This window comes from Jaculus jaculus, chromosome X (assembly GCF_020740685.1).
Source record: "Jaculus jaculus isolate mJacJac1 chromosome X, mJacJac1.mat.Y.cur, whole genome shotgun sequence".
Taxonomy (NCBI): domain Eukaryota; kingdom Metazoa; phylum Chordata; class Mammalia; order Rodentia; family Dipodidae; genus Jaculus; species Jaculus jaculus.
The window spans coordinates 75,775,868-75,801,688 of record NC_059125.1 but is presented as its reverse complement, the minus strand read 5'-3'; the positions used below and the strand labels follow the sequence as shown (position 1 = coordinate 75,801,688).

At 36.9% G+C, this 25,821-nt stretch overlaps 1 protein-coding gene across 1 annotated transcript in view; it reads left to right on the top strand.

The window, feature by feature from the left end:
- The window catches only part of LOC123456542 (protein SET-like), a 48,759-nt gene extending 47,697 nt beyond the window's left edge, over positions 1-1,062 (top strand). Inside the window, exon 2 of the mRNA XM_045139895.1 lies at positions 381-1,062. Within this exon, the coding sequence (XP_044995830.1) occupies positions 381-1,062 (682 nt within the window). The remainder of the gene's footprint in view (positions 1-380) is intronic.
- The last annotated feature ends 24,759 nt before the right edge of the window (positions 1,063-25,821 follow it).

Genomic DNA, 25,821 nt, shown 5'->3' with positions numbered 1-25,821 from the left:
CTATGCACTACTACACAGGGCCAGCACCCTCCAGCTTCTGTCAGAGTGAAGGGAGTAGAAGGTTTTTCTTTTTTTCCCACAGAGCACGGTGGTGGTGTTATTCCATACAGTTCTTGTTTAGACAGGAAGGGATAAAAATGAATTTAGAAAAAAAAATTTAAAAAGGATTATTTTCCTGTTGTATTCTGATCAGGGTAATTTCCCCCCAAAATAAGATAAGAACCATGATGTTGAGAAAAAGAGACCTCAAAAATAGGGGTACTGAGCATGAGAGGTTGTGGGGAGAAAAGACTGCAACTTGCTCCCAGGGACTGGAGAAAATTTAAAAAATAAAAAATAAAAATAAAAGGTTGGAATCCATCAGTGTTCTTTTCTATTAGTCATCTTTTCCTCCATCCTCCTCTCCTTATTCCCCTTCATCATCATCTTCATCTTCTTCACCTTCATCCCCATCCCCTTCTTTTGAAAGTAGAACAGAAATATAACAAACTTCGCCAACCATTTTTTCAGAAGAGGTCAGAATTGATCGCCAAAATCCCAAATTTTGGGGTAACAACATTTGTCAACCATCCACAAGTGTCTGCACTGCTTGGGGAGGAAGACGAAGAGGCACTGCATTACCTGACCAGAGTTGAGGTGACAGAATTTGAAGATATAAAATCACGTTACAGAATAGATTTTTATTTTGATGAAAATCCTTACTTTGAAAATAAAGTCCTCTCCAAAGAATTTCATCTGAATGAGAATGGTGATCCATCTTCAAAGTCAACTGAAATCAAATGGAAATCTGGAAAGGATTTGACGAAACACTCAAGTCAGACACAGAATAAAGCCAGTAGGAAGAGGCAGCACGAAGAGCCAGAGAGCTTCTTTACCTGGTTTACAGACCATTCTGATGCAGGTGCAGATGAGTTAGGAGAGGTCATCAAAGATGATATTTGGCCAAATCCCTTGCAGTACTACTTGGTTCCTGATATGGATGATGAAGAAGGAGAGGGGGAAGATTATGATGATGATGAAGAAGAAGAGGATTGGAAGTTATTTCAGATTTTCAAACAGTGAAATATATGTTCTTATAGTATGTCAATACGATTTTTTGAATTTCTCGTATTATTTTGTGTATCTTCTCTCTTTCTTTTGGTCAGATTTGCTAAGGGTTTATCAATCTCATTTATCCTTATAAAGAACCAACTCTTTGTTTTACTGATTCTTTGGATTTTTTTTCTTCTTGTTGTTTATACTTCATTAATTTCTGGAATAATATTTATTTCTTCCCCTCTACTGATTTTTGGTTTGCCTTGTTCTTCTTTTTCCAAGGCTTATAGGTGAAGCATTAAGTTTTTTACTTGAGACCTTTCTAATTTCTTAATATAGGCACTTGATGCTATAAATTTCCCTCTTAGGACTGCCTTCATTGTGTCCCAAAGATTTTGGTAAGCATTATCTATGTTTCTTCTTCTTCTTTTTTTTTTTTTTTTTGAGGTAGGGTCTCACTCTTGCCCAGGCTTACCTGGAATTCACTATGGAGTCCTGGGTGGCCTCGAACTCATGGCAATCCTCCTCCCTGTATCTCCCATGTGCTGGGATTAAAGGCATGCTCCACCACGCCTGGCTGACTCTATAATTTCTTGATTTCATCTTTGATTTCTTCATTGACCCCTTCATCATTTAGTAGTGTATTGTTAAGTTTCCATGATTTTATGTGTTCTCTATAGCATTTCTTGCTATTGGTTTGCAGTTTGATTCCATTGTGATCAGGTATAATGCAAGGAATTATTTTAATTTTCCTGTATTTGTTAAGATTTTCTTTTTGTCCCAATATATGGTCTATTTTAGAGAATATTCCATGTGCTGCTGAGAAGAATTTGTATTCTGCAGCATTTGGATGAAATGTCCTGTATATATCTGTTAGGTCCATTTGTTCTATGACCTCATTTAATCCAGATGCCTCTCTAATTAGTTTTTGCTGGGATGACCAGTCAATTGAAGAGAGTGGAGTGTTGAAGTCACCTACCATGACTGTGTTTGGTGTTATCTGTGACCTTATTTCTAATAGCATTTGTTTGATGAAGTTGGGAGCTCCCAAGTTTGGTGCATATATGTTTAGGAGTGTAATGTCCTCCTGTTGGAATGTGCCTTTAATCAATATAAAGTGACCTTCCTTATCTTTCCTAACTAATGTTGGATTGAAGTCTACCTTATCAGATATTAGGATAACAACCCCTGTTTGTTTTCTAGGCCCACTTACTTGAAACATCTTTTCCCAACCTTTTAGCCTAAGATAGTGCCCATATTTTATAGAAAGTTGAGTTTCTTGGAGGCAACAAATTGAAGGATCCTGCTTTTTCACCCAGTCTGCAAACCTATGTCTTTTGGTTGGGGCAATAAGGCCATTGATATTAAGACTTATTATTGAAAGATGTGTATTTATTTTTGCAATTTTTCTTACTTTGTAGTTCTTCCTGTTTTACTTTTGCTCTCTTAAATTAACTAGTATTTGAGCATGGTTTGCTTTCTTCAGGTTCCTTATATGTGTGCTTTTCTTTCTCGTCAGCATGAAGGATTTTTTCAAGTATTTTCTGTAGAGCTGGTTGGGTCTTCAAATATTCCTTTAGCCTGCTTTTGTTGTAGAATGTCCTTATTTCTCTGTCTATTTGAATAGATAGATTTGCAGGATAAAGTAACCTTGGTTGACCATTGTTACCTTTCAGAACTTTGAATACATCACTCTAAGCCCCTCTGGCTTTTAAAGTTTGTGTTGAATAATCTGCTGTGATCCTGATGGGCTTGTCTTTGTATGTAACTTGATTTTTCTAACTGCTTTCAATATATTTTCTTTGGTTTGTATGCTTGGTAGTTTAATTATAATATGGTGAGGAGAGGTTCTTTCCAGGTTTTGTCTGGTTGGTGTTCTAAGATTCCTGTATCTGTATTGGCATATCTTTCCCAATTTTGGGGAAGTTTTCTTCTATTGAAAATGCCTACTATGCCTTTGGAGTGAAATTCTTCTCCTTCTACTATACCCTGAATACTTAAGTTTGATCTTGCCATAGTGTCCGAATATCTTTATTTTTTAAAATTTTTTGTTTATTTTTATTTATTTATTTGAAAGTGACAGAGAATGAAAGAGGGAGAAAGAGAGAGAGAGAGAGAGAGAGAGAGAATGGGCACACCAGGACCTCCAGCCATTGCATACAAACTTCAGATGCATGCACCCCCTTGTGCATGTGGCTAATGTGGGTCCTGGGGAATTGAGCCTCGAACTAGGGTCCTTAGGCTCCACAGACAAGCACTTAACCACTAAGTGATCTCTCAAGCCCCCAAATATCTTGAAATTACCATTAATACCTTCCTATTAGTTTGTCTTTCTTTTTGTTGGACTGTATTAGATATGCTACCTGGTCTCCTAATTTAGATATTCTGTCCTCTTTTTCATCCATTCTACTCCTGAGATTTTCTACAGAAGTGTTTTTTTTTTTTTAATATCATTGACTGTGTATATCATTGCTAGTAATTCTGACTGGTTTTACTTTATTATTTCTATTTCCTTATTTATGTCTAGTATTGACCTCTTTATTTCATTAAATTGGTTTCCTGTGTCTTCTTTGATTCCTTTGACTTCCTCTTTCATTCCTTTGATTTCCTCTTTGACTTCTTTGAACATATTTATAATCATTTCTTTTTAATATCAGGCATTTCCCCTAAATAATTCTCACTGGAGGTCATTTCTGATGCATTAATACATTTTTTTGTGGATTTACATTGTCTTGATTTTTGATGCTTCTTGTGTTATAATGTACATATTTTTGCATCTTGGGTTAATTTATTGCTTGGATTTTCTAATTAGCCACAGAATTATTAGATGTATCAATCAATCTGATGTTATATATCTTCAGGGTAGGAGCTTAAGGTGCTAGGTGTGGCTCTTAAGACTCTCAAAGTACCTATAAAATTGACCCTAGATGTTGGGTTTGCCTGCTATGAGAGTATTTAAGTAGGATGAATGGAACAAAATACAGGCAGATTCTAAAATTTAACTAAACAATGTACACATTCATTGAATAACAGCACAGAGTATTTATGCAAGAGTAGGTATTATGAAATCTAGATCCTTTAACCATATCACAGTCTTTTAGAATGTGTGTTGCCTTACATCCTTAATTCTGTCATCTAGGAGGTTAAGATTTCTAGTCTATTGAGGGTTCCAAGTCAGCTTGTGACTGAGTGAGAAACTTCCCTAATGGACGACAGAAGAGGAAACAAAGCCACTATAAATCAGGAAGCAACAAATAACAAGCCCAAAATATAGCTTATTTAAGAATGGCAAATCCAACCATCCTTCAGATTTAATATATCATTTATCCTGATATGGAAGGTGCAATTAGCATTTCTGATTCAAGCCTATATACCACACATTTTTGGTGGGTACTGACCTGGTGTAATCCCAGTTACCTTTTGGTATGACTTTTGTTTCAGTTATGCTGTGCTCCTGCTTGGGACCCTCTTCGTTGCACTGTGGATTCAGGTAGGCTGGCTGGATTGCTGCTTTGGTCACCAGTGTTCAGTGCTGCGAGCTCCCTTCCCCAGGTCTCTGGTGCTTGCTGGTGCTTGAGTTGGTGGTGGGGGAAGGGAGGCTGTGGAAAGTGGCTCTAGTTTTCCCACTGGTCCACGTGATCCTCTACCTTAGGAGCTGCTCCTCCATTGGTCACTACAGTCCTCTCTTCACTTTTCTTGAGTTTGGAGGAGCTCCAATGTAAGTGGAGAATCTCCCCACTCTTTTTACCTGCAGCTCAAGCTGAGCCTTGAACTTGTGGCCCCATGGGCCTGGTACTGCTGTTGCTGCCTGCCTGCTTATGTGGGCTGTAGATGCTCTGGATCTCTCCTACTTCTCTGCAGTTGGTAATTCTTATACTCCTCACTTTTGAGTAGAAAATTATATTTTGCTGGTATTTTTGTTTTTGTTTTTGTTTTTGGCTTTTCTCCCTTAGGTTGCTTTGGCCTGTTTCCTATGCCACCATCTTAACTAGAAGCCTTGTTAGCTTTTTTTTTTTTTTTTTTTTTTTTTTTTTTTTTTTTTTTTTTATTTGAGAGCGACAGACACAGAGAGAAAGACAGGTAGAGGGAGAGAGAGAGAATGGGCGCGCCAGGGCTTCCAGCCTCTGCAAACGAACTCCAGACACATGCGCCCTCTTGTGCATCTGGCTAACGTGGGACCTGGGGAACCGAGCCTCGAACCGGGGTCCTTAGGCTTCACAGGCAAGCGCTTAACCGCTATGCCATCTCTCCAGCCCTTGTTAGCTTTTTTAATAGTAAGATTTTTATCCTACAAAGGTGGAGAACATATAGTTTCTAAAGTTATACAAAGATGCTAGTATAAAACTCCCATACATGTACTTATAAGTGGAAGAAGAAAGTTTCTCCAGTATGATGCAGCCTCAGTCTTCAGTGTTCTGAAAACCAGACTATAACTGTCAGTCATATTCAGTGTCTGAATAGGTAGTCTGGGTTAGCATTTGTGTTGCTCTATAATTCAATAACTTGATGTGGCTAATATGCTAAGAAGATTACATCTTTCAGTTCCTTTTATAGTAGTAGCACCATATACATGCACCAAAACTTAATTGAATTATTTTGCTATATATGATCTGTTTTCCACTATATTGTTCTACAATTCAGTTCAGACTGGTTTGAATTATAGATCCATCAGTTAAAAAATATCTGGCCTTAGAAAATTAATTTAATATTGTTTTGTCTCATTTTCTTTGTCTGTAATAGCAACTGATTATATCATGTATTTCATATAATTGTTTTGAGATTTTATTGAGCAACTTTTGTCAAAGTTGTAACAGGAAATTTAGCATATCGTAAGCTCTTAAGGCAAGCTTGTTTTTTTTTTTTTTTTTTTTTGGCCACCTTCATCTCTGTGATCTTTATTATTTCTGTTTACATGGAGAAAATATTTCTGAGTCAATATCATTTCCATTAGCAATTTTACTGAATCAAAAAATACTTTGTCTACACACAATATGAACCAGAATGTTTAAGTACTAAAATTGATTTAACACAGAAAATGGCATAATTGGTTTAATGCTACTGATTTGTGCACCTGTTCTTACATTCAAAGTTAAAATTGGGACACATTTTCAGTGGTGCTCATCATTACCTCCATTCAATATTTTTGAGTTTTTCTCATCATTAATTATCTTTGACCATTGAGGAGGGTTTATATCTCAATATGAAAACCTCCTAGTGAAAGAACATATAATGCAGACTGCATTTGCTAGAAAATGTGTTAACATCATCTACAATTCAGTTTTGGTGCCTGGGGGAAGAGATGGAAAGATCCTGGGGATAGGTAATAGCTCAGATGGTCCATATTTCACAACATGAGTTTTAATGGCCTGGCAGGAGAGTCACCTGGAATTCTCATGATCACAGAAGAAACAGTAATTAATTGTTTCATAATGTTTGATGCAGACACACCCTTAATGTTCTTGTTTTTTCTACTGCATTTCATTGCCTAATGAGGTCTAGACAGGAAATTCTGGATGTAGCATTCTACTCTTTGATAGTTAAGGAAACTTCAGGTCTGTATGTACAAAATTATGACACAGATAACTTTTGTGTGAGAACTTGTAGCAACCAAATTTCCCTTTTGGAAAATTTCTGTCAGGTAGTCTCTGTATCCGTTTTAGCCCACTTATTCCAATGGAACATTAGTAGAAAAGAACAATGAAATAACTCACTCTTATTACTAAGAACTGCTAATGAAGTGGTTTTCAAATATTCATCACAACATCAAATCACCTGGGTGGACTCAAAAGTGCACTGATTCTCGAGAGTACATTCACAGGACACTGAGAAATCAAGCTGGAACTGAGATGGAGGCCAGCTCCCTGCTGGCTGACTGTCATAGCACTGGAAAGCTAAACAAGCTGAAGGGGAGAAAAATCAGTAACAGTGGGACCAAGCGGTGTATCCTGTAAGCAATAATAATAGCCAAGTAAGATTAACCCACCAGTGGAATAGTGGCACATAAGTTATAGGGGTAACCAAGTTCTTTCTGATTGGACATGAAGCCTGCTCAGTGGAAGGGGACTCATGCCTGGTACTGATAACCAAGTCAGAAACCTAAAATGTGGCAGTCCATACAACCCAGAGGGCAGCTTCCACTGTTATTTGGTGAAAATGAGAGTTTATGCCCCTTGGAAAGTGTTATAAATGTCGATGTTAATCTCTCTTTATCTATGCTTCTCTCACTCTTGGCTAGAGAATCTGCTTTATGCAGATGGCAGCAAATACCTGGAAGACCTAAGGTTCATCAGTACAACAACAACAAAAAAATAATAAGAAGAAAGCCTACTGTCTAGCTTGAGATGAGTCATCTCCATCTCTTCAGCCAGGAACCACAAGTCATTACAGAGGAAGTGGTGGATTAAATATGAGTGCTATGTTCATGGTCAGCCTGAGAACCTCCTCAAAGAAGATGGCAGTAGACACTGTGGAGACTCAAAACTCATAAAAACAGAAAATAAGAGGTTTCTGAGAGCTCAACACTAAAAGAGACTTCTAAGAATCTCTTTGGAGCCCAGAAAACATTGCAGAAGAGGGAATGGATCGAATGTAAGAACTCAGTGTTGGAACGTGTACTGGGAGGCACTTGTGCCCACAGGAACTGACTGCTGCATACATGATTCCATGGTGGTTATGGATACTCAAGCTGAAAAGGGCCCTCAGTGGAATGGGGGCAGAGGATAGGGGAAATAAGAGGATTATCTGATGGAAATATGATCCCTTTACAATACATTTATATCTTCAATTCCCCAAAGAAATTCTTCTCAAAACTATTCAGCTTCAAACCAGAGGATATTGTTTTATTTCAGTTTTTATAAGGATAAGTCCATATTTTATGTATTTTAGTAGTTGCATTAGATTGCTTTATATTACTTTCTATCTGAAAACAAAATCTAAAACACTGGGACAGGGGAAACATGTTTGAATTTGCTTGCATTTAAAATGACCCCAACTCTATACCTTTCATAACGCCAAAACTTTGATTATAGATAACGGCAATCAATACAAACATTGTCTTTTTCAAGTGCAGCACAGAATTTAAATTACTAGGGCTTAAGAGAATTCTAAGTATCTCAGTGAAAGAATGTAATGGGATACAATTTTATAATAATCTGTTGTGACATTAACTCAAGTTACAAAATTTTCATGTTTCTAGGATTTCTGTAGTTGTTCAGCTTATTAATAATTCCTTCTTTTATATCTTCATATAATATAATGTATAAACTACTAGCAATACAACTAACACAAGCAAAGAAGACGACTTGTGATGGAAGAAATTGTTTTAAATGGCATTATTATCAAATTAGAATCTATATATTGAGTCATTTCAAAGCACATCAGTTTAGTAACTCAAATACAAAATTGATCCCATTTAGACAAAAGCCTTAAAGCATAAAGTAAAAGGCTTACTTTATAAATTGTTTAGTATAACAAGCACACTCATAGTCAAGAATTTCATATCTATCTTGTTGTTCCTATTGTGCCACTAATAATGTAAATGGAACTGAAAAACCCTTTAATAATAATAATAATAATAATAATAATAATAATAATAATAGGAAAGTGGTCAAGTTATGAGTCATCATATGAGTAATTTTTACTTACTTAAAGCTGCTCTTGTAGGGAATGGCATTAGCATTCAATGGCAAAAGGCTTTGGTAGGTTTTCTTTATGCATGATTTATTTTAATATTATAGTGATCTGCAAGAGATTACATTAAACAGTTTGCTTTGTTGTCATAACATTTCAATGTTCTATATATATCATATAGCATAACATTTAAGTGTATGTAATAAATATATTAAATATACAGGATACAATTTGCATTTCAGATGAGATAGGTCATGTTCATGGGAGTATGATCTTCGACACAATTTACTTTTCTTTGAATATTTTATTTTTATTTATTTATTTACTTATTTGGCAGAGAACAAAGGAGATAAAGAGAGAGAGGGAGTGAATGAATGGGTGCACTTGGGCCTCCAAACACTGCAAATGGACTCCAGACATGTACGCTTCCTTGTGCATCTGGCTAATTTGGGTCCTGGGAAATTGAACCTGGATCCATTGGCTTTGCAGGCCAATGCCTTAATGATTAAACCATCCCTCCAGATCACAATTTAATTTTCAAAATTACTTCAAATAAACATAGTTAAACAGGCAAAACAACCAAGTTATCCCAAGAAATATATAATTGTTGATAGCAAGAAAATCAAGCTTTGGAATAGTCTACTTCTATAGCAAAATAGATATCTATCAAGGAATTGAGAAGTTCCATTATTTCCCAAGCCCTGTCTTCAAGACAGCCCTGGAAATGATAAGATAAAGGTAAACTTGTGTGTACAAACAAATTCCTGAAAATAACCCTATTTTGCATCAGATTGGTGAATATATTATACCATATTTCCCTGATCTCTCAATATTGCCATTATGTCTTAATGAATAAAAGTTCAATAAATTAAAATATATTTCCTTCTACACATCACCCACAAAATTTATCTTCTATTTTTACTGTGTTCTTGTAAAACAGTCATATCATTTATTACACTTTGTAAGTTTTCTAGTAAACCACTAGAGTTCATTCTGTGAGAAAGCAATTAAAACATGTAAGAAAGGAAAATGAACCTTCTGTGAGATGTCATTTTTCAATACCTGTAAATAGTCAACACTGAGCAAAAGAAAGTATACTCAGACAATATCAAAGATTGTAATTTGTTTATTCAATCTTACACATACACAGACACACAGACACACACAGACACAGCTATTTTAGTACTATTTTATAGGCCAGTGGCTATTATAGGAGTAGAATATTTTCAGCTTGTGCTTAATAAATATCATTTTCAACTTCAGAGATGACTCCCTAAAAACTTAAAGTGTGATAAAAAATACAGAATTGAAACAGTTTGTTAGCATCACTTTAATTCACTTTGCATGATACAAGTGAAACCCCAGACTGTAAATTCTAGGAGGCACTACTGAGTAAGATGTAAGTGTACAAGTTGCTAGTCCTCCCTGGTCTTGAAATTAAATAGTAATAGGCTAAAGCCTGCTGCTGACAATGCATAGAATGAATGCACTATATCACAGCTCCTCTTTTCCCATCTCCATTTTCTCATAGTGCTTGCCTGTGTTCATTTATTCTTCAACATGAAGTGGGCCTAAGTGCTCTCAATGAAGGGTTCCTGGGCAGAGCCTCATTACTTTTCTGGTCCCTATCTTTAAGCAGGGAGGGTAGGCAGGAGGAAGAACATTATATTAGACTTAAGAAAAACTATATTTTAAATACTGTTTGATTAAAAAAGAACCTTTTCTTCATTTTCTATTAATCTCAATCTTTTCCCTCAATTAACTAGATGCTTTTGGCTTATCATTATATTTCCTCAAGACTGTAACACTCCATAATTGCAAGTGTGTGCTGGTTTTGTGTGCTTACTATGATTTCACTTCTGGTTTTCTATTTTTCTGTTTATAAATGACTAAATTATGGAATATAAAAATTAAAAATTGTATGCTCTATAATTCTGAAGTAATCAGGGCTCATATTGTGAATGACAGAATTTGCAAAACAGACAGCCATTGTGCAGAGTAATAAAACTATCACCTCAGTAGATATTATAATGATGGCCTTCAATTCCTAACAACTCTGATTAAGAAGTTCACTAATAGCACACATTCACAAATATAAGTCATAATAGTGAAATATATTTTGAGAAAAGGTATCCTTTAAAAGAAAGTGATAACTGTTTGAGAATTAGGCTATGATTCCAATCTACTTTTTAGTTGTAGTTGGATAAGAATGACAGTTTTAGGGATAGAATAGTTATAGTAGGTGTATATAGCAGATAGAACATTCTTGGTATCCTGGTGATGATGGTTATTGTTATACAGATAGCAGCTACTACTTATTAAGTGGGTATTATGTGCTAGGAAATATATTCACCTACAATCAGAAGGTAATATCCTTATTTTACAGAAAAGAAAATAAAAGCTCAGAAACTTAAGTAAACTTACTAAAGTTCATAAAACTAATAAGTGGTGCTGATATTGCTGCCATTCTTGGGAACATGTTGTACAAATTTTCTTCTATATTAAGGACACATGTTCATAGGAATAGAAATAGGTCAGTTGTTTCTCTTTATTTCTTATGTGTCCATGTACATTATGGTATGAAGTCCATCCCTTTCCTTGAGAACTTATCTATGATGATCTTCAGGCATCTTTATGATCTCTTTCTCTCTTCCATCACTATTTGTTACTTTGACCCTCTATCACTCCTCCTGTTTCACAACATATGTGTGTCTCTCTTTATATCTGTATTCCCAGATTTTTCACTGATGAAGCAGAAAACCTGAAGTCATTTTGTTGAAAAATAAGTAAATACATATGGAATAAAGCATTGCAATAGCCTCTAAATCCAATGGGAAATACCAGTGGACATCCAGTCATGTTCAATTTGCTTTCTACTGGCTCCCAAATTCCCAGGGCATGGAACATTCTTATTCCCTGCAGTCTCAGCTCCTACATCTTTGTTTGTTATACATTTTTGCAATTTATTTATTAATTCATCTACTTATTTGTGTATAGGCCATGAAGAAGCATTTTTATTTATCATACCTCTGACACTCCCCAAAATACTTCCTTCATCATCACCTGCCAGCCTCTGGAGGTCAGCTCTAAATGGATGCTTAAGATGTTTCTGTGATTGATGTAGGTCAAGGCAATTCTGCAAACACTACAGAGAACACTTTGTGTGGGATAACAATGTCCATACCACATATATAGTTTGACAATTTGATAAATGATAATTAAAATTCTTAAAAGATTATAGTCTTTGAGTGTGGCTGAATCTTCTGAGCTGGAAGATTGTTCCCCTTGATCTTATGATCCTTTTTTGATTCATAGTACTATCCACATTGGCATGTTGGTTTTAAATACATATGAATTAAATATATACATATACATATATATATATATATATATAATATTTATAGATATATGCACATGCCTATGCATGTGCATATGTATATTTATATCACAGTGTGAAAAAGCATATTTTGTGCAGGAAATAATATAAATTGACACGAACTTCCTAAAGATCTAGAACTTTAAACATGAATATTCCTTATATTCATTGATTCCATTTACAGAAATTTATTTGTTGGATATAGCCTGTTTACTTATTTTGTATATAATTTTTTTGGGTGGGGCCACAGCCACATTTATTTACTTATATGTTGTCTGTGGCTACTTGCACATTGTAATAGCAGCATTGAGTAATTGTCACAGGGACTGCATTGCCCCAAGGCCTTAAGTATTTATTACATTGCCCCTTATAGAATAAAATTGTCAATCTGTGATCTATGGAATTAAGAATATGTACAAGGACTTAAATGAAAATTTTTTTAGAAGATGATTTGTATTGAAAATAGAAAAATAACCTAAATCTCCAATAAATAAATAAATTAAATAAGTAAGGAACTTCATTAAGAATCATAGTGTAGGGCTGAGGTGCTGGATCAGAGGATAATATGCTTGCCTTTAAAGCCAGAGTACTTGAGTTTGATCCTCAGACCTCAGGTAAAAAACTGGAAGCCAAAGGTCTGAATTCCTTGCATAGTCAGTGTGTGGGCTGGCATGGCAGTCTGGAGTGAGTAGGCCAGACCCCTGTGCCTGGGCTCCTCCTACCTCCCTGGTGTGGGTTACACCTGCACTGGTCTGTGTTCTGGAATGCATGGCACTAAGTAGGCCAGATCCCTATTCCATTTATCCTCCTAGCCCCTGGTCATGGTAGGTCCCATTGTACCTTGCTTGAGGAGGCCTGGCCAGTGTATGAGATGTGGAATCAGGCCTTTTGCTCTGGTATCCTGACTGAACACTAGGTATGAACATCCCTATTCACCTGTGCCAGAGGGTGAATGGGCCAAAGGGGAAAAAAAAAAAAAAAACTTGCTTCCTCCTTAATAAAATAGAGTTTTCCTAAAATGGGTAGACAACAATGCAAAAAAGCCAATGAAAGTCAGAAAACTGAAGGATCTCCACAAACAATGCCTAGTCCTACTACAGAATCTACCAGAGAATTCCACAACCTATGAGACCCTGATAAAACATTGCTGAACTTGAAGTAAATTATCAAAGAACAGATAATGTTATCAAAGAAACAGTCTTTGACAGTAAGCATACCTTAATTGAAGAAACTGTTAGAACCCTGAAAAGAGATATGAATAAATTGAAGGTAAGTAAAGAAATGGAAGACTTCTACAACTGCTTGATTAACCTTAAAGAAGGCTTAAGACTTAATACAAGAATGAATTACAGGAAGCATCAAGAAAATCAGAACTCAAATTGAATTCATACCTCAAAAAGGAGATGGACATGATGCAAAATAATATAACAGAAAACAAAAATCAAATAGAAATTATAAAAACCTGTCTAGACCACTCACCAATAGACTTACTCATGTGGAAGACAGAACCTCTGACCTTGAAGATAAGGGAGAAAAAATTGAGAGGGTAAAATCATTGCTAAATTCAAAAAATCCAAGTGAACAGAATATGAGGGAACTGTGGGGCACCCTAAAATAACCAAACATGCAGAACATGGATATACCAGAGGGGGGGGAAATACAGACCAGAGCATAGAGAACATACTCAACAAAATTATTGAAGAAAATTTTCCAAATCTGGCAAAAGAGAGGCCAGTCCAGATACAAGAAGCCCAAAGAACAACCAACAGACAGGGCCAAAGAAGAAACTCTTCAAGACACATCATAGTTAAAACTCTGAACAATGAAAATAAAGAGAGACTGTTATAAGCAGCAAGAGAGAAACGATTCACGACATAAAAAGGCAATCCCATTAGGATAGCATTAGATTTCTCAATGGAAACCCTGAAAGCTAGAAGGGCCTGGAATGGAACACTTCACAGTCTGAAAAACCATGGCTTCCAACCTAAGCTACTCTACCCAGCAAAAACATCCTTTAAAATAGATTGTGAAAGAAAAAATTTCCATGAAAAAATTCAACTCTATCATTATATGAACACACAGCCAAACCTATGAAAAATATATGAGGGAATACTCCACACAGAACAGTCAAACAACCAATCTCAAGAGCCATCAAGAAGAAGATCACAATAATCAAAATAAAGCAGGGTCAAAATAGTACATAACACAAGAAAGCACCAAACCCTATAAAACACTTCATCATGGCAGGGATTAATTCAAACCTCACAGTAATAAACTTAAATATTGATGGTCTTAAATCACCCATCAAAAGCCACAGGTTATCAAGATGGATCAAAAACCATACTATCTTCTGAACCATACTATCTTCTGTCTTCAAGAAACCCACCTCACCACTAAAGATAGATACTTCTTCAGGGTAAAAGATTGGAAAATGATATTCCAAACAAATGGAAATTAAAAAAAAACAAGCAGGTATTACTATATTAATATCTGATAAAATAGACTTTGAACCAAAAGTAAACAAAAAGGAAAAAGAAGGCCACTTCTTACTCATCAAGGGAATGATCAGACATGAGCACATAACAATCATAAATTTATATGAGCCATACACAGGGGTATCACAGTTTATTAAACAATATCGACTTTACAATAAAACAAAAATAAATATTAATACCATCATAGCCAGAGACTTTAATACTCTACTATCATCAATAGACAGATCATCCAAGCAGAAAATCAACAGGGAAATAATATAGCTCAACAACATCATAGATAAACAGGACCTAATGGATATCTACAAAACTTTCCACCCAACTCTATAGAATACACATTCTTTTCAGCATCCCATCTAACCTTCTCCAAAATTGACCATGAAATTAGGCCATGAAAAGTTCCTTCATAAAGTCAGGAAAACTGAAGTAACTTTGTGAATCATGTCAGATCACAATGCTTTAAAGCTAGAAATTAACAAGTCACATCAAGAAATACACAAACTCGCCGGGCGTGGTGGCGCACGCCTTTAATCCCAGCACTCGGGAGGCAGAGGTAGGAGGATCACTGTGAGTTTGAGGCCACCCTGAGACTCCATAATGAATTCCAGGTCAGCCTGGGCTAGAGTGAGACCCTACCTTGAAAAAGAAAAAAAAAAGGAAAAAGAGAAATTAAAAAAAAAAATCCACAAACTCCTGGAGACTAACTGACACTCTTTTAAACAATGAATGGGTCATGGAAGAAAAAAAAAAACTACAATTATAAAATTCCCAGAATTGAATGATAATGAAAACACAACCTACCAAAACTTATGGGACTCAATTAAGGCAGTCATAAGGGAAAAATTCAAACCCCTAAATGCCTTCATTACAAAGACAGAGAGATCGCAAGTCAATAACATGAGTGTCCACCTAAAGGCACTAAAAAAACAAGAAGAATCCAAACCAAAGAGCTCCAGATGAAAAGAAATAATCAAGATAAGAGCAGAAATTAATGAATTGGAAACTAAGAAAACAATTTTAAAAATCAATGAACAAAGAGCTTGTTCTTTGAAAAAAAAATAAGCAAGATTGACAAACCCCTGGCCAAATTGATCAAGCAAAAAAAAAAAAAAAAAAAAAAAAAAAAAAAAAAAAAAAAAAAAAAAACACGCAGAAGAAGTTTCAAAGTAACAAAATCAAAAATTAAAAAGGAGCAAATCATCATTGGAAGAGTCATCATGGCACGTTTCCAAAACATCCACTTCACAAAATGGGATAATCTGGAAGAAATGGATGAATCCCTAGACACAAACCACCTAATAAAACTAAACTCAGAGCAGATTAATCTCCTAGCCAAACTTATCACATCCATGGATATTGAAAAGATAATCAAAAACCTTTACAAAAATAAAAGTCCACGACCAGATGGCTTCCCAGCTGAATTTTATCAAACCTTCATGGAAGAACTGAAAATTTTCCTAAAACTATTACAAATAATTGGAAACCAGGGAATACTCCCCAACTCTTTTTATGAAGTTAGCATCACCCTAGCACCAAAACCAGACAGAGATGCAACAAGGAACGAAAATTATAGGCCTATATGCCTAGTGAACTTAGTTGCAAAGATACAGAACAAAATCCTTGCAAACTAAATTCAACAACATATCAAAAGCATTGTCTACCTTGATCAAGTAGGCTTCATCCAAGGGATGGTTTAACATATGGAGATCAGTCAACATAATACACCACATAAGTAAACTGAACCATAAGAACCACATGATCATCTCAATTGATGCATAGAAGGCTTTCAACAAAATACAACACCACTTCATGATCAAAACACTGGAAAGAATAGGCATGGAGAGTTTATATCTCAACATAATAAAGGCTTTGTATAAAGCTCCTAAATACCAAATAATATTTAATGTGGAAAAACTTCAGGAACTGCCACTTAGATCAGGAACAAGACAGGGGTACCCACTCTCACCATTAGTCCTCAAGACAGGAGGAAAAATAAAAAAGGATACAAATTGGAAAGGAAGAAGTCAAGTTAGTCCTATTTGCAGGTGACATGATCCTCTATATAAATGACCTGAAAGTCTCTATCCCCAAAGTTCTAAAGGTGATACATTCCTTCAGAAAAGTGGCAGGATACAAAATCAATGCACAAAATCAGTAGTTTTTCTGTATTCAAAGGACAAATATACAAAGAAATAAATCAGTGAGGCTGTCCAATTTTTTTAAACATTTTTTTTATTTTTTTTATTTATTGGTTTGAGAAAGACAGACACAGAGAGAAAGACAGATAGAGGGAGAGAGAGAGAATGGGCGCGCCAGGGCTTCCAGCCTCTGCAAACGAACTCCAGATGCATGCGCCCCCTTGTGCATCTGGCTAACGTGGGACCTGGGGAACCGAGCCTCGAACCGGGGTCCTTAGGCTTCACAGGCAAGCGCTTAACCGCTAAGCCATCTCTCCAGCCCAAGGCTGTCCAATTTTTAATAGCAACAAAAAATTAAATACCTTGGAGTAACACTAACAAAGGATGTGAATGAACTATAGAATAAAAACATAAAAACACTCAAGAAATAAATCAAGGAGGATTGAGAAGATGGAAAGACATGTGATGTTCCTGGATAGGTAGAATCAATATTGTGAAAATGTCAATTCTACCAAAAGCAATATACAGATTTAATGCAATACCAATAAAAATACCAGCATCATTCTTCACATCAGTTAAAAAAAGATCTCAAAATTTATATGGAATGGAAGAAGGCCTCAGATAACAAACATATCCTCAGCAAAAGAAACACCATCGCAGATAGCAACACAGCCATTTCTTCAAAAGCACCAGAATAATCTTCCTGGTGGCCAGCATGAGGAATGACTGAATGTGGATCCATCCCCTGTGAAACAGAATTGTTACCAGCTCAGCTATTTGAAATATGAGTAAAGATTTTGTGGAAGTGTGAAGAAAACTATGAGCTCACTGTCTTCTCAATGTAAATATTAAGGAATTGAGCAAATCCCTCAAGAAGACTATAAGGCATTTAGGTATGTGACACCAGTACCACTTTCAGTCAGCAATTAACAGTAATTCTAGTTATTATCGAATATCATGTGATGATAAGTGATGCAGTGATTTCTTCAGTACCACAAAATGTCTGCTGATTAGTCTGAGTTTGGATCAAAACTATGTTACTACATTACATATTATTCATATCAATTTAACAATACTTAACAATTGCCCATTATTATTATTGTTATTATTATTATTATTATTTGACCACTTGTTGGAAAAAAACAAGTCATTTTTCCTAGAATTTCTCATGTTCTAGAATCATTAACTTAGGTTCTTGTAGTCCCACTATGCCCCACTGCCACCCAGGTTTCCTGTATACTGGTAGATGTACAGATGCATTCAAACTCGGGTTCTGCAAGAAGGTGACAAATGTCTCATTTGGGTCATGTAAGGAAGTGACCTGATTTATTTTCAAATGTCCAACAGCCTTTCACTTATATTATAACCCAGATTTTAACTCATTAGGAATGACATAGGTGATTTTTTTCTAGTGTTGTCATTTCTTCTGCCATTTTTAGCTATATCCTATTAAAAAATAAATAAAGCTGGGTGTGGTGGTACACACCTTTAATCCCAACGCTTGGAACATTGAGGTAGAATCACAATGAGTTTGATGCCAGTTTGAGACTACATAGTGAATTCCAGGTCATCTTGGGCTAGAGTGAAACCCTACCTCAAGAAACCAAAAAGTAAATATATTTAAAAGAAAGACCTTGGGCCAGACAGATGGCTTAGTGGTTAAAGTGTTTGCCTAAAAAGCCAAAGGATCTCGGTTTGACCCACGTAAGCCAGATGCACAAGGGGGTGCACGCATCTGGAGTGCATTTGCATTGGCTGGAGGCCCTGGAACGCCCATTCTATCTCTTTATCTCTCTCAAATAAATAAAACATTTTTTGTTTGTTTGTTTGTGTTTTTTTTTTTTAAATTTTTATAAACATTTTACATGATTACAAAATATATCCCATGGTAATTCCCTCCTTCCCCATCCCCACACTTTCCCATTTGAAATTCCATTCTACATCATATTACTTCCCCATTACAATCATTGTAATTAAATATATACAATACCAACCTATTAAGTATCCTCCTGCATTCCTTTCTCTTCCCTTTATGTCTCCTTTTCAACTTCCTGGCCTCTGCTACAAAGTATTTTCACTCTCACACAGAAGCCCAATCATCTGTACCTAGGATCCACATATGAGGGAGAACATGTGGTGCTTGGCTTTCTGGGCCTGGGATACCTCACTTATTATAATCCATTCCAGGTCCATCCATTTTTCTGCAAATTTCATAACTTCATTTTTCTTTACTGCTGAGTAGAACTCCATTGTATAAATGTGCCACATCTTCATTATCCACTCATCTGTTGAGGGACATCTAGGCTGGTTCCATTTCCCAGCTATTATAAATTGAGCAGCAATAAACGTGGTTGAGCACGTACTTCTAAGGAAATGAGATGAGTCCTTAGGATATATGCCTAGGAGTGCTATACCTGTGTCATATGGAAGATCAATCTTTAGCTGTTTTAGGAACCTCCACATTGTTTTCCATAATGGCTGGACCAGATGGCATTCCCACCAGCAGTGTAGAAGGGTTCCTTTTTTTCCACATCCCCACCAACATTTATGATCAGTTGTTTTCATGATGGTGGCCAATCTGACAGGAGTGAGATGGAATCTCAATGTAGTTTTAATCTGCATTTCCCTGATGACTAGTGACGTAGAACATTTTTTTAGATGCTTATATGCCATTTGTATTTCTTCCTTTGAGAATGCTCTATTTAGCTCCATAGCCCATTTTTTGATTGGCTTGTTTGATTCCTTATTATTTAACTTTTTGAGTTCTTTGTATAACCTAGATATTAATCCTCTATCAGATATATAGCTGGCAAAGATTTTTTTCCCATTCTGTAGGTTGCCTCTTTGCTTTTTTCACTGTGTCCTTGGCAGGGCAAAATCTTTGTAATTTCATGAGGTCCCAGTGATTAATCTGTGGTTTTATTGCCTGAGCAATTGGGGTTGTATTCAGAAAGTCTTTGCCAAGACCAATATGTTGCAGGGTCTCCCCTATTTTTCCTCTAGCAGTTTTAGAGTTTCAGGTCTGATGTTAAAGTCTTTAATCCATTTGGACTTAATTCTTGTGCATGGCGAGAGAGAAGAATCTATTTTCATCCTTCTGCAGATATTTTTCCAGTTTCCCAACACCATTTGCTGAAGAGGCTGTCTCTTCTCCAATGAGTGTTTTTGGCATTTTTATCGAATATCAGGTGGCTATAGCTACTTGGGCTTACATCTGGGTCCTCTATTCTGTTCCACTGATCTACATGTCTGTTTTTGTGCCAGTACCATGCTGTTTTTGTTACTATGGCTCTGTAGTATAGGTTAAAATCAGGTATGGTGATACCACCAGCCTCATTTTTGTTGCTCAGTATTATTTTAGATATTCGAGGTTTTTTGTGATTCCAAATGAATTTTTGGATAGTTTTTTTTCTATTTCCATGAAGAAAGCCTTTGGAATTTTGATAGGGATTGCATTAAATGTGTGGATTGCTTTAGGTAAGATTGCCATTTTCACAATGTTGATTCTTCCAATCCACGAACAGGGGATGTTTTTCTACTTTCTAGTGTCTTCTGCAATTTCTAGCTTGAGTGTTTTAAAGTTCTCATTGTAGAGATTCTTTACTTCCTTGGTTAGGTTTATTCCAAGATACTTTATATATATATATTTTTGATGCAATTGTGAATGGGAGTGATTCTCTGATTTCATCCTCTGTGTGTTTGTTGTTAGCATATATGAAGGCTATTGATTTCTGTGTATTTATTTTGTATCCTGCTACATTGCTGTAGGTTTTGATCAGCTCTAACAGTTTGCTAGTAGAGTCTTTAGGGTCCTTTATGTATAGAATCATTTCATCTGCAAATAATGATAACTTGATTTCTTCCTTTCCAATTTGTATCCCTTTTATGTGTGTCTCTTGCCTTATTGCTATGGCTAAGACTTCCAGTAATATATTAAATAGAAGTGGAGACAGTGGACACCCTTGTCTTGTTCCTGATTTTAGTGGAAAAGCTTCCAGTTTTTCCCCATTTAGTAATATGTTGGCTGTAGGCTTGTCATAAATAGCCTTTATTATATTGAGATATGTTCCTTCTATTCCCAGTCTCTGTAGGACTTTTATCATGAAGGGATGTTGGATTTTGTCAAATGCTTTCTCTGTGTTTAATGAGATGATCATGTGATTTTTGTCCTTCAACCCATTTATGTAATGTATTACATTTATAGATTTGCGTATGTTGAACCATCCCTGCATCTCTGGGATAAAGCCTACTTGGTCAGGGTGAATGATCTTTTTTTTTTTTTTTAATTTTTTATTTATTTATTTGAGAGCGACAGACACAGAGAGAAAGACAGATAGAGGCAGAGAGAGAGAATGGGCGCGCCAGGGCTTCCAGCCTCTGCAAACGAACTCCAGACGCGTGCGCCCCCTTGTGCATCTGGCTAACGTGGGACCTGGGAAACCGAGCCTCGAACCGGGTCCTTAGGCTTCACAGGCAAGTGCTTAACCGCTAAGCCATCTCTCCAGCGTATGCTGAACCATCCCTGCATCTCTGGGATTAAGCCTACTTGATCAGGGTGAATGATCTTTTTGATATACTCTTACATTCTGTTTGCCAATATTTTATTGATAATTTTTGCTTCTATGTTCATGAGGGAGATTGGTCTGTAATTTTCTTTTTTTGTTCTATCTTTGCCTGGTTTTGGTATCAGGGTGATGCTGGCCTCATAGAAGGAGTTTGGTAGAATTCCTTCTTTTTCTATTTCCTGGAATAGCGTAAGAAGCAATGGTGTTAGCTCTTCCTTAAAAGTCTGGTAAAATTCAGCAGTGTATCCATCTGGGCCTGGGCTTTTTTTAGTTGGGAGATTATTGATAACTGTTCGGATCTCCATGTTTATTATAGGACTATTTAAGTAATTAATCTCATTTTGATTTAATTTAGGTAGGTCATATAGATCAAGGAAATCATCCATTTCTTTCAGATTTTCATATTTTGTGGAGTATATGATTTTATAGTATGTCCCTATGATTTTTTGAATTTCTCTGGAATCTGTTGTGATGTTGCCTTGTTCATCTCTGATTTTATTAATTTGTGTCTCTTCTCTCTTTCTTTTGGTCAGATTTTCTAAGGGTTTATCAATCTTGTTTATCCTTTCAAAGAACCAACTCTTTGTTTCATTAATTCTTTGGATTGTTCTTTTTGTTTCTATTTCATTAATTTCTGCCCTAATCTTTATTATTTGTTCCCGTCTACTGATTTTTGGTTTACCTTGTTCTTCTTTTCCCAAGGCTTTAAGGTGAAACATTAGGTCATTTACTTGCCAGCTTTCTAATTTCTTAATATAGTTACTTAAGGCTATAAATTTACCTCTTAGAACTGCCTTCATTGTGTCCCAGAGATTTTGGTATGTTGTGTTCTCATTATCATTTGACTCTATAAATTTTTTGATTTCCTTCTTGATTTCTTCATTGACCCATTCATCATTTAGTAGTGTATTGTTTAGTGTCCATGATTTTGTGTATGCTCTATAGCGTTTCTTGCTACTGATTTGTAGTTTAATTCCATTTTAGTCAGATAGAATGCAAGGAATGATTTCTATTTTCCTGAATTTGTTAAGATTTGCTTTGTGTCCTAATATATGGTCTATTTTAGAGAATGTTCCACGTGCTGCTGAAAAGAATGTATATTCTGCAGCCTTTCGATGAAATGTCCTGTATATATCTATTAAGTCCATTCCTTCTATGACCTCATTTAGTCCAGATGCCTCTCTGTTTATTTTTTCCTGGGATGATCTGTCAATTGATGAGAGTGGGGTGTTAAAGTCACCCACCACCACTGTGTTTGGTGTTATCTGTGACCTTAGTTCTAATAGTGTTTGTTTGACGAATTTGGGAGCCCCCATGTTAGGTGCATATATGTTTAGGATTGTAATGTCCTCCTGTTGGAGTGTGCCCTTAATCAATATAATGTGACCTTCCTGGGCTGGAGAGATGGCTTAGCGGTTAAGCGCTTGCCTGTGAAGCCTAAGGACCCCGGTTCGAGGCTCGGTTCCCCAGATCCCACGTTAGCCAGATGTACAAGGGGGCGCACACATCTGGAGTTCATTTGCAGTGGCTGGAAGCCCTGGCGTGCCCATTTTCTCTCCCTCTATCTGTCTTTCTCTCTGTGTCTGTTGCTCTCAAATAAATAAATAAAAATAAAAAAAAAAATAAAGTGACCTTCCTTATCTTTCTTGACTAATGTTGGACTAAAGTCTACCTTGTCTGATATTAGGATATCATTCCCTGCTTGTTTTCTAGGCCCATTTGCTTGAAACACCATCTTCCAACCTTTCACCCTAAGATAATGTCTATACTTTGTAGAAAGGTGAGTGTCTTGGAGACAACAAATTGTAGGATCCTGCTTTTTAACCCAGTCTGCATACCTATGTATTTTTGTTGGGGCATTGAGGCCATTGATATTAAGAGATATTATTGAAAGTTGTGTATTTATGTTTGCCATTTTTTTTTGTGGTTCTATTTCTCCTGTGCTCTCTTCATTTTACTAGTATTTGAGTATTGCTTGTTTTTTCTAGGTTCCTTATATGTGTGCTTTTCCTTTTCTTCAGCATGGAGGATTCTATCAAGTATTTTCTGTAGAGCTGGTTTTGTCTTCAAATACTCCTTTAACCTGCTTTTGTCATGGAATGTCCTCATTTCTCTGTCTATTTGAATGTATTACTTTGCAGGATAAAGTAACCTTGGTTGACAGTTGTTATCTTTCAGAACTTGGAATATATCACTCCAAGCCCTTCTGGCTTTAAAAGTTTGTGTTGAATAATCTGCTGTAATCCTGATGGGTTAGCTTTAGTAGGTAACTTGATTTTTCTCTCTAACTGCTTTCAATATTTTTTCTTTGGTGTGTGTGTTTGGAAGTTTGATTATAATATGGTGAGGAGAGGTTCTTTCCGGGTTTTGTCTGGCTGGGGTTCTAAAGGCTTCCTGTATCTGCATAGGCACCTCTTTCCCAATTTGGGGAAAATTTTCTTCTATGATTTTGTTGAAGACGCCTACTATGCCTTTGGAGTGGATTTCTTCTCCTTCTACTATGCCCTGAATTTTTGTATTGGATCTTTTCATAGTGTCCCGAATATCTTCAAATTCCCACCCATACTTTTCTATAAGTTTGTCTTTCTCTTTGTTGGACTGCATTAGATTTTCCACCTGGTCTTCTAGTTTAGATATTCTGTCTTCTCCCTCATCCATCCTACTGGTGAGATTTTCTACAGAGTTTTTTATTTCGTTAACTGTGCTCTTCATTGCTAGTAATTCTGACTTGTTTTTCTTTATTATTTCTATTTCCTTACTTATGTCTTGTATTGCCTTCTTTATTTCATTAAATTGGTGTCCTGTGACTTCTTTGATTCCTTTGATTTCCTCTTTGATTTCTTCTTTGTTTCTTTTGATTTGTTCTTTGACTTCTTTGAACATATTTATAATCATTCTTTTGAACTCTTTCTCAGGCATTTCCTCTAACTCGTTCTCGCTGGAGGACATTTCTGATGCATTAATACTTTTAGGTGGATTGATATCGTCTTGTTTTTTAGTGTTTCTTGTGTTACAATATATATATTTTTGCATCTTGGATTAAGTTAATGCTTTGATTTTCTAGCTACCTGGGTATTCTTAGCTGTATCAATTGATTTGATGTTATATATCTTCAGGGTAGGAGCTTAAGATGTTAGGTGTGGCTCTTAAGACTCTAAGAGTATCTACAAAGGTGTTCCTAGGGGTTGAGTTTCCCTGCTATGGGAGTATTCAAGTAGGCTGAGTGGAACAAAATACAGGTAGATTCTAAAATTTAACACAGTACACATTCAATCAAAAACAGCCCCGAGTATGTATGCAAGAGTAGTTATTATAATGACCAGATCCTCTATCAACGAAGAGGTTAAGATTTCTGGTCTGTTGAGGTATCCAAGTCAGCTTGTGACCAAGTGAGACCCTTCCCTGGTGCAATCCCAGTTACCTTGGATGATTTTGGTCTCAGTCAAGTTGCTGCCTGGGTCGTCGGGCTGCTGTCCTGATTTCTGGAGGTGAGCACTGGCTTTTCCTGCAGGGCAAACCGAGCCTGGCAAGTGTGGCCCTGCAGATCAGTACTCCTGCTGCTGGAACTGCTGCTCAAGCTGCTGCTGCTGGGTCTGTAGCCGCTGCTGCCTCTGCTGCTGCTGTAGCTGCCACTGATGGAGCCACCACTGCTGCTGCTGCTGCTACTGTGTCCACTGCCGCTGCTCCCACAGAAGCTGCTGCTGCTGGATCTGCCGCTGCTGCCACTCCTGGGTCTGCTGCTGCTGGGTCTGCCGCTGCTGCTGTGATTGGAGCTGCTACTGCTGGGGCCGCTATTACCGGTGCCGGAGCCACTGATGTTGCTGCCGAACTCTGCTCCTGCTTGGGTCCCGCTGTTGGCTCAAGTTGGCATGGCTGGGTCCTGGGACCGCTGCTCTATTCCCTGGAGCTGGGCTCAGGCGGTGGGGGAGGGGAGGGAGTCACAGGTGCTCTGGTTCTCTCGCTGCTCCTCGTGTTCTTCTACCTCACAGTCTGCTCCTCCTTTGCTCACTGCCTCTCTCCCTTCATGTTTCCTGAGTTGCGGAGAGTGCCAATGTGAGGGGTAGCTCCCGCACCTGGCTTTTCCTGCGGCTGAAGCTGAGCCTGGCGCCTTTGTGGAGCGCCCCCGCCGCCTCGGTTGGCCGAGCTGCCAGAGCCACTTTTGCTGGTCTGTGCGGGCTCTGGATGCTCTGGATCTCTTCTACTTCTCCGCTGCCACTTCAATTTCCTATACACCTCACTTTTTAGTAAAAGTGTATATTTTGCTGAGTCTTTTTCCTCCCCTAGGCTGCTTTGGCGTGGTACCTACGCCACCATCTTAACCGGAAGTCTAAATAAAACATTTTTAAAAACAAAACAAAATATGTCCGTATCTAATAAAAACAAATAAATAAATAAAAACTGGAAGCCATGGTCAGCTTCTGTAATCCCAGCATGCTGATGATGGGAGGTGGAGACAGGAGAATTTCCCAGAAACACATGGTGAAATTAGCAAATATTAACCACAGAGTAGGAATCCAGAGAGGGAAGCTTATAGAAAGGCAGGAACTGATCTGACAATTGTCCTCTGCCCTCTATATGCATGCTGT